Source organism: Plutella xylostella, chromosome 21 (assembly GCF_932276165.1).
Source record: "Plutella xylostella chromosome 21, ilPluXylo3.1, whole genome shotgun sequence".
Lineage (NCBI taxonomy): Eukaryota > Metazoa > Arthropoda > Insecta > Lepidoptera > Plutellidae > Plutella > Plutella xylostella.
The window spans coordinates 3,982,115-3,991,258 of record NC_064001.1 but is presented as its reverse complement, the minus strand read 5'-3'; the positions used below and the strand labels follow the sequence as shown (position 1 = coordinate 3,991,258).

At 37.1% G+C, this 9,144-nt stretch overlaps 2 protein-coding genes across 3 annotated transcripts; one reads left to right on the top strand and one right to left on the bottom strand.

Annotated features, from left to right (window-relative positions):
• The first annotated feature begins 1,683 nt into the window (after window positions 1-1,683).
• Window positions 1,684-6,592, top strand: LOC119693128 (centrosome-associated zinc finger protein CP190). 2 transcript variants are annotated; one of them, XM_038115600.2, is made up of 2 exons: window positions 1,684-1,830; window positions 2,061-6,592. In XM_038115600.2, the coding sequence occupies exon 2, from the start codon at window positions 2,108-2,110 to the stop codon at window positions 6,110-6,112; it is 4,005 nt and encodes a 1,334-aa protein (XP_037971528.2). In that variant the 5' UTR covers window positions 1,684-1,830; window positions 2,061-2,107; the 3' UTR covers window positions 6,113-6,592. The 2 variants fall into 2 exon arrangements, with proteins under 2 accessions (XP_037971528.2, XP_037971529.2); XM_038115601.2 differs by lacking the exon at window positions 1,684-1,830 and adding an exon at window positions 1,871-1,983.
• A 40-nt stretch (window positions 6,593-6,632) lies between these two features.
• LOC119693130 (ubiquitin-conjugating enzyme E2 J2) lies at window positions 6,633-8,240 on the bottom strand. Its single transcript, XM_038115603.2, has one exon. It carries the CDS (start codon window positions 8,126-8,128, stop codon window positions 7,448-7,450), a length of 681 nt encoding a protein of 226 aa, XP_037971531.1. The 5' UTR covers window positions 8,129-8,240; the 3' UTR covers window positions 6,633-7,447.
• Window positions 8,241-9,144: the final 904 nt, after the last annotated feature.

Genomic DNA, 9,144 nt, shown 5'->3' with positions numbered 1-9,144 from the left:
AAAAAATCTTATGCCAAAAAAGGTAGAACCGATTGATTCCCATAACAAAACACCAGCTATTCAGTCTACCTAGAATATAGGCTGAGCCGGAAAACACGAAGTTACTTACAGTTTTATGCTCCTAATTACTAAGTACTTATAAGACCTATTGAAGAAGTAAGTAAACTAACGTTGTATGACCCTGAAGGCCTAGCACGACGCGCAAGACGCACACGCCAAGACAGTATAACAAAAGTTTTGCGTCGCGTTCACTCTGTATTATTTAATCGTTCGTTACCAGTCGCTCACAGGGCACATTTCATCATCCATTCGGCCGCTTTGTCGGTCAGGGTGAATAGGTCGGTGGGGTCGAGGGAACCTTCTGCCAGTAGGGCACTCCGGATGATGTGTTCCATGGTCTAGCGCTCGACCCATCAGTCACATGTTGGGGATACTTTCTAGCTGCTTTATTTTATTTTATTTTATTTTACTATATTAGGAAAACTTAACTAATTTATTTTGTAGATAACAATGACAGGGTAGCTTATGTTGCACAAGTTTCCACCTCTAGGTATATTAGTTAGGTAGCATAGGGAGGGTTAACTAAAGCTTAGACTTAATCTAATCGCAAATACACATAACTTTATAACAAAAAGAGGTGCTGCGGTGCATATGTAATCTCCTGTTCGTCCGTGTCCAGTTCGTAGTCTGTAGGCGGCACCAGAGTCGCCTTGGAAGCGTAAAACCTTGGAACCTTGGAAGGTTTCTAAGCGGGGTCCAATGGTGGTGGGATGCATGGGCTTGATCATCAAGCGAGCCCGACTCCAACCTAACATCAAGCCTTGATGTTAGGTTGGAGTGCCAAACATGTATTCATTAGTCAGTGATGCTATATTGAGCCTCCAGGAGAGACCTAGCAGACTGGTAGCAGGGGTCTCTGGGCTTCAGCCGGTATGCTGGAGCATGCAAGAACTCTTCGATCGTGTGTATGGGCAAGTCAGAATTTTCTAATATTATTCGCGCTTCTAAAGTTAAGTGCTGTAGTTACCTATTGCGAACTTGTTTTGATACGATTTTCGAATCCAAAATGTAAGTAATACCTACTTATTGAATTTTAGGACCACTTGCACAAAGATATTAAATCTACCTAGATTTAGTGTTAGTTTTAACTTCGTGCCGTGCATAGGTACTTCTCAGATGTGGAATACTTTAACTGATTACAGTAGGCTCACAGTTTACATATTATATCCTACCTATCCCATATTATTATAATCAGACAATGCGCCCCATACTGTGCCCCTTATTAGGCCTCACCGAAGTACGTACATAAATAAACGAGAAGTCCTGAGTTTTATCTATTTCAGAGCCATCTATTCGATCTATAGGCAAATGCGCAAAGTATTTAGTTACCGCTATGCCATGTATGCGTCAGTATCCATAATGCTTACGGTAAATGGAACGTTGAACCCGGCGCGGATCAATAGTTCTACATCAACTTAGCTCAGGTGGCGCCTCTGTCGTTTTAAATGGAGTCTATTGACAAACTTATTATAAATTTTAATTCATAAAAATACATTTGTACTGATCAATAACTTCTTAAGTATGTAAACGTGTTTGTTTGTGATTTTTACATAGTTATTTTATTTTTTTGCTATTTAAAGATACTATAAAAGTTAAAAAGTAATTGTATTGACTACCTATTTTGAGCTCAGCTTCAACGCGTCGCTCGATAGCTACGCCATCTTGCGAGTTTCGTTTCAACCTCGGCCCATTTTAGTAAAGCAATTTCGTAGACGAATACAATACGGAAATTCTAAAATAGTGTAGTGTTATTACAAAAATTGTACTTAGGTAAGTTCAATTTGTAAACACTAGTCAGTGGCGCAATATTCAATTCATAAAGTAAACGTTATTAAGTTGGTAAATCTACGCCCTTTATCCTCAATAAAAATGAGCGTCCATCAACGTGTACTCATTGCAGAAAGCTCTTATTATTTGCATAAGGTGCCGATCGATACCGCTAAAACTTTGTTTATTCTCTAAAATAAATGCATCTAATCATAGTCCTCCTTTGCTTTCAGCATAATTATGCCGTAATTAACACCTACAAGTGACGAACGCTGGCACAATGGCTGAACTAAAACAAGTGAAAGTGGACAACTGGGGGATTTACTTCCTCCAGCGGCTGAAGCACTTCTTCAACCGCACCGACTACTGCGACCTGACGCTGCAGTTCCAGGACAACGCGCAGCTGAAGGTGCACCGGCTGGTGCTCAACGCCTGCACCGAGTACTTCGAGCTGCTGGAGCGCACCTGCGAGATGTACGAGGACTGCCTCATCATGCCCGACGACCTGCAGGCCGACGTCGTGGTACCCATTGTCAACTTCATGTACACCGGACAACTCGAGTTCAAAGCGGAACTACTCGAGAAACTGTTACAAACCTCACAAATCATGAACATGCCGGTTCTGTCAAAGTTATTGGAGGCTCAACGGCATCAGAGTGATAGGGTGCATTCGGACAAAAACAAACATAGTTATGCCAGAGCGTCTAAAAGATCTTATCCGAAAAGTTCTATTAGTGAAAACAAAACCATGAAGCCGCCACAGAAGAAAGTCTGTGCCACTTTGAAACCATCCCACAGTCAATCTGAGAGTGTTGCCAGGACCCAAAGTTCATCCCACTCCAGGGCAAACACCACCACCAGTACCACTGTATTTCTCCCGAGGATGACTAAACAGCCTACAAGACAGGAAGTAAATCCATGTCCTACACGCTATGATGTACCTGAAGAGTTGGATAATGATAGCATCTATGATGATTCTTTTCACAACATTTCCTATGAATCCAAACCACTTATGGTTCACCCAGAAACCAGCAAACGGTATGAGTCCAAAAAACCAAATTATGGTATTTTTAGTGATGCCTCAAGTTCCAGAAAGTTCATCACTGAGAGCTCTACTCTTGATATGGTTGAGTGTCGTAAAATAACTCCAAACAATGATAGCCTATTTGATGATCCTCTGGATGAAGATCCTTTTGCATATCAATCAAATGATAGAACCACTCAGTCAACCTCTACCAAGGAACAAAGTCGTATTTTTGACCAGGTGATTGATCAAAATAATACAGGTCCTAAGGTTACCATAGAAGCTAAGAACTCCAAACAAGCTGCTAAAGTAGATCATGCTAAAATTATAAGTGAAGTATTGAAAAAGTACCCACATCTGGTTAATAGCAACAAAAACATTAAACTTAAAATTCTTGATACTCCTAGCAAGCCAGATCGTAAATCTAAAAAGTCTAAGCCCGCTCCTATCTATCAAGAAAGAGCTGTTAAGGTTAAAGAAGAACCTGATGCTGAGTGCACTTATGTGGATGTACTGAACTCGAAAGAAGCTGCTAGATTGATTTCGCTTGGAGCAGAAAATGTAAATGGCCCTTGGATTTGTCTTATCTGTGGCACACCTGGAAAAGCATTGAACTTCCCCAAATACTACCAATTTCGTCGGCACTTAGTAGAGGTACACAAAGAAAAACCAATACCAACAATCTGTGAATATTGTGGTCTAAAATCTGGCAAACGGAACTATTTATTGCATCATATGTACACCAAGCATGGAGTGCCACCTCCGGCTAACTACCACTTCCCTAAATGTAGCCAGTGTAACTACATTGCCCTGACGGAAGGTTTCCTAATAAAGCATAAAGCTTCTCACTATGAACAAAGAGATTTTAGATGTTATGTTTGCTTTAGCACTTTCAAAAATTCCAATCTCCTCCTTCAGCACATTCAAAACACAGGTCATAAATACTCCGCTGAACGGAAAGCAAACCTTCAATGCATTTATTGCCAGAAAGTGTTTTTGAGAGAGAATAATCTTTACGCTCATCTGAAAACTAACCATAAAGCAGAAGTGAAAAGAGATGGAATAGTAGATGACTCTGAGGAAGAAGAGGAGCGGGAACAAATTCATAAACCACTTGTTTTGCCTATAAAATTTGAACCTGTACAAAATCATGAAGATAATGAAGAAGAAAATCAAGTCCATGAGTATGAAATACAAGCTGATGGTAATATTCAACCATCTACTAAAAAAACACCACCTACACCCAAGCAAAAAATATTAAATGCAGGTATTGATACCATAAACACAAAAACTGGTAACACTATGAAAAACTTTACATTTAATAGAAGTGATCAAGAAGATTTATCAGCTAATGAAATGAGAGTAATTGAACCCAATAGAGAAGTTCATGACCAAATTATTATAAGTACACAAGAATATGAAGAACCCGAGGAATATTACATTGAAGATATGGAACAACCAGCCACCTCACAGAATATACGATCATCAGAGGTAACTAGTTTACAACATGCAGCAGCAGTAGAAGAAAGTAATACCCAGCCTATTGAGATAATGATGTCAGATCAACAACAATTAGTAAATGCAAGTCATCAAATCGTCACTCCCGGCCATCCAGTTCTTTTTGATGAAGATGGCAACCCAAGCAAAGCACTTGCTGTTCTCACTACATTGGATGGAGCCCATGCAAATGATATGATGATTATAAAAAATGAGTATCCTATGAATGTTTCAACTGTTGATACGAAAAACTCAAACATTGTAGTTGTTTACAGTTCTAATTTATCTAATCAAGGAAAACCGTCATTTATAGTCAATCCTCAATATGCACATGCACAAATTAATCAGTCACAAATTGTTACTGGGCAAGATATTGGCCACTTTGTCACATCTTCTGCTGCAGTTATTACACCTACATATGCAACAATTGATACGTCTGCTCCAGTTGTGACCACACAATCATTGCATACTTACGACAACTATGTTGAACATGTAGAAGATCATCATCCACCAGAAACAAGTGTAGTACAAGAAGCTACTAATGACGTCTCCAACGTAATTACGACTTCTGCAGGTAATAGTAACAAAAATAATTTCGTGGAAATAACTGAAATGCGAATTGTACACTCATCTAACATGCAAGGTGGAGAATTGGAAGTAGCAACTAATGAAGGTGATCATGACACTCAATCCTCAAATGCGAATGAAGACCCACTTGTTTTAAATTCAGCGCCCACTGTTACAGAAGAAGTGATGGAAGTTGATGCAGGAACAATAAATAATGCGACAGAAATTATGGAGGTGACTGAAGTTGTGCAACAAATCGATACTGTTGATGAAATTAATGAAAGTACCAATGGCGATCAGCAGTTAGAAGAAGAGCTACCTAGTATCGACATACGTCATGGTCAAGAAAATATCGACAATTTACCTTTAGAAAGATCTGAAAACATTGTTGAGAACGTATCGGCGGGACCAGAAGAAATCGCTTCTACTGAAAATGAAGTGTCATTACCTGAAAGTCCTACTTTTACTCAAAATTATATAGAAAATTCACAAGATAATGTACAAAGTGATACTGAAATCACACAAAACGAAGTATCTGTTAATGAAACTGTAGATGATTTAGAAGCACCAGTAAAAAACAAGGAGCAGATTCAAAATTTAGCTTCTGAGTGGTCAGAGGATGAGGAAGTCTTAACTAATAGTAATGAGGTGGCTGTGATTGCAAATGAAGAAATAGCTGATTCTGCTGATGTTGAAGAATCTATTGAAAATATTCAACAAGAGATGGATAATCAAATGGCTAACCTACCATCTAAAACTGTATTAGAAAAAGAATCTCATTTACAAGAAACAATGGAGGAAGGTCTTATCCAAGGTCAAGTGGATGAATGTAATACACCAGGACCAGATGAGCCGGTAGAAGAAATAATAACCGAGGATGTGCCTGTTACAATATTACAGGAACCAGAGAATATACAAGAGCAGACCAATGGTGTTACTGCAGAGCAACCGGAAAAGATATCATCACTATTGAATGACTGGGATGAAAATGATTCACAAGACGAACCAACTGCTGATAACCTACCAGAACATTCTGGAACAGATGTGCCTGAAAATGATGAAAATACGGAAAAAAATAATGTCCAAGAAGTAGATAAAACTAAAGAAAGTGGTGAGGTCAAGGAACCATCTGAAAATAAAGAGGTACCTAATATCAGAAGTTTAGTTAGTGACTGGGATGAAGATGACGACATATAGTGCTAAGTGTAGATGTAGAACTGATAATCATTATTATATTTTTACTATTATTTATTAGTAAGGGTGTCTACCATCGAATTTAAAGTTCCATCCATTTTTTTATATAAATTATGAATTGATATGGAAATGGGAGGTATACACGCAAAAGATGGAGGGAGGGGTAGTGATGAGTGTTGACTGATGATGATGATGAGGCACCCTTTATTAAGATGTCTTCTCAATAATAAGGTTTCAAGTGTTTATACATAATAATGCTATGTATGTAGTACATACCTGCATAGAAATATGTTTTTTGGGTATTTTACCTGAAATATAAAAATTTTGTGAATAATTTTATGAAATATTAAGTATCATACTGTATACCTCTACATTATCTAAAATCTGATTTTTCATAAGTCATGCATGACTTCATGAGTACTAGAATTAATTCAAATACATAATATTGTATGTAGTGGGTGTAAATAAAGGTTTGCTTAATAATTTTGCATTTTCTCTATAGATAAAATAAAAACCCCTCGAATTTTATTTATAAAAAATTTAATTTCTCTAACAGTGATAATAATATAAAGTTATAAGCATGTGTTTTTAGTATTTCCACTTGTATTAAATAACAATTTATTTGATTGAAGCAGAATATATATCTTTCACTTGCTATTATTTTGGGATTGTAATAATTTATGAATGATTAGATTTTTACACAATGTAAAAATTTAACAATCTATTTTCTACATGAGGTAATAACTACAGTGTAGCGCACATCAGCCCAGCTTAGACTAGGATCTGTGTATATGATGTATGTAGTTTAGATCCCTGCCAATCGGCATAGTCAATCATTCATCCACCTCTCATCTCAACATAATTAAAACTCTTACACTATGTAATACAATCACTTCTAGTTCTCACTTCAGAATTTGGAAAATTAATACAATATGCTAATGACAGAGCTCTTGTTAAAAGTTTATTAAATATTTTAATGGAATGAAAGTAGATTACAGCTTATTTACAAAGACATAAAGAAATCACAATGGTAGAGAAACTGAATATTACCTTTGGTTCTATATTATGAAGATTCCAACTTGTAAGAATAAGTATTGTATGGAGATTTAAATGCAATTTATGAAGCTACATTCATAAAGAAGTTTCATACCATGCAAGAAATTATAATCACAATTTGAAATTAAAAATAGTTTGATTTGATGTAAAATGTTGAATTTCTCTACACAACTGTGTACACAAGGAACAGCTAGCAGCATTTGTCTATAGTGAGATTTATAATAAGTACTTATTTACATAATAAATTACACTATTTACAATAAAGTGACATGCATTTATTGTTTAGTCATTAGATATGGATACCAGAACATATTTAACCATGTAAGCAAGGAATACAAATCCTACAAGCACAAAAAGGTTTGTCATAATATAGTACATGTTTGATTGTTGGTCGGAAGACACTTCACTTTCACTGGGACCCATTCCATTCTCAGACTGAAGCATGGCTTCCCGCCTTTCCTTCAGCTGCTGCTCTATTTCCTCCACATAGTCTGGGAATAGCTCTACAAACATCTTGTTCTTGATGTTTACTTCCAAGGACTCTGCGGCTAAGCAACGCTTCTGATAGTCCGATGATTCAATTGATCCCATTGTTGGAGTCTTTTCTAACATAAAACTAAGTAGACCAGTGAGGATAGTGGACACCGACCAGGCGGGGTTCCATGTGTCAGGATGGAAGTCGGTGATGCTGAGACAGAGTCGAGTGTTCGTCCTGAATCTGCCGTTGGGGGTGATCATGTAGATAGTAGGCGGCTTGAAGGGAAACTCCCGGGGAAACATAATTTTGCCGTGATAATAACCACCTTCGTAGGGACTTTTCTCTGGTCCTTTCACAACGTAATGCCATTCCAGAATATTGGATGGCACTGGCTCAGCAGTAACATACGGAACTGGGTCGTTTTTAAGACGGAGATAATCCTGCTTCAGTCGACTTGTGGCACCATGCACCTTGTTTTTAGACATTGTTCTATTAACATGGAAAACTGCACATAAAATGATTAATTTCCGTTTAGTTTGGTAGAATTTTCACCATACGTCACTCAGTTGAAAAACAAGAAAGTGGCATAGACAAATCTTTTTTTTTTCCTTCATGGTGACATAAGCATGAATATTGCCAGAAATTAATTTGTTCATTTTAGTCTATGATAGAAAAAATCAAAAGACTCGCTGATTCCTATGCCGACGAAGGTCCCTGGTTTCGATACCCGGCAGAGCATCGGCAATTCGGCAGAGGCCGAGGCCATAGAGAAAAGAACACTACGTTTTAAGAGATGGGAGTACAAGGGAAAAAAAAGAAAAAAATACTTGTATTATTTTTTTTTTATTCACGCGTACTAACAGAGGGTACCAACAAAACAAAAATTATGACGTACAAAACTGCCAACATAGCCCCGCTGAAATAGTGATGTGCTTCTTATGGATATTTTTTATCGATAACTAGTAAAAAAAAAATGCGAGTGTATGTATTACTTTAATTTCAGTTTTACACAATAGGATTTCAGTGTTACACAATCACATCAACGTTAAATCTCGGTTCAACGTTATGTTATGTTCCTATTTGAACACAAAAATATAATCCATAAAATAAACTCGAGATTTTCCGTTGACGTAAGTGCTATGATATAATGTTGAAATAAAATAAAAGTGGAAAAATATAATTATATAATAATAATAATAATAATAAATAATAAACCTTTATTTCAGGCATCAGTGGCCCATATTATAAACTAAACACATACATTTTAATAATAGACGCATTTTTCCTGAAATAAAAATGACATATTATGTATCTAGCCTATCTGAAACCTAGTTAAACATTGTGAGATATGGCGTTTCGACTTTCTCCGTGTTCGGCATCATAAGGGTCACAGTGACAGTTAAATAAAGTCCATTTTTCTCTCCACCTTTAGTTTGCAAGGTGCGGGTGCCTATATAAATAGAGTGAGTCGCCCGCGCGCCTCAGTTGTAATATCACCATG

Coding starts and splice junctions, on each gene's coding strand:
- LOC119693128 (XM_038115600.2), top strand. CDS start 2,108: ATGGCTGAACTAAAACAAGTGAAAGTGGACAACTGGGGGATTTACTTC.
- LOC119693130 (XM_038115603.2), bottom strand. CDS start 8,128: ATGTCTAAAAACAAGGTGCATGGTGCCACAAGTCGACTGAAGCAGGAT.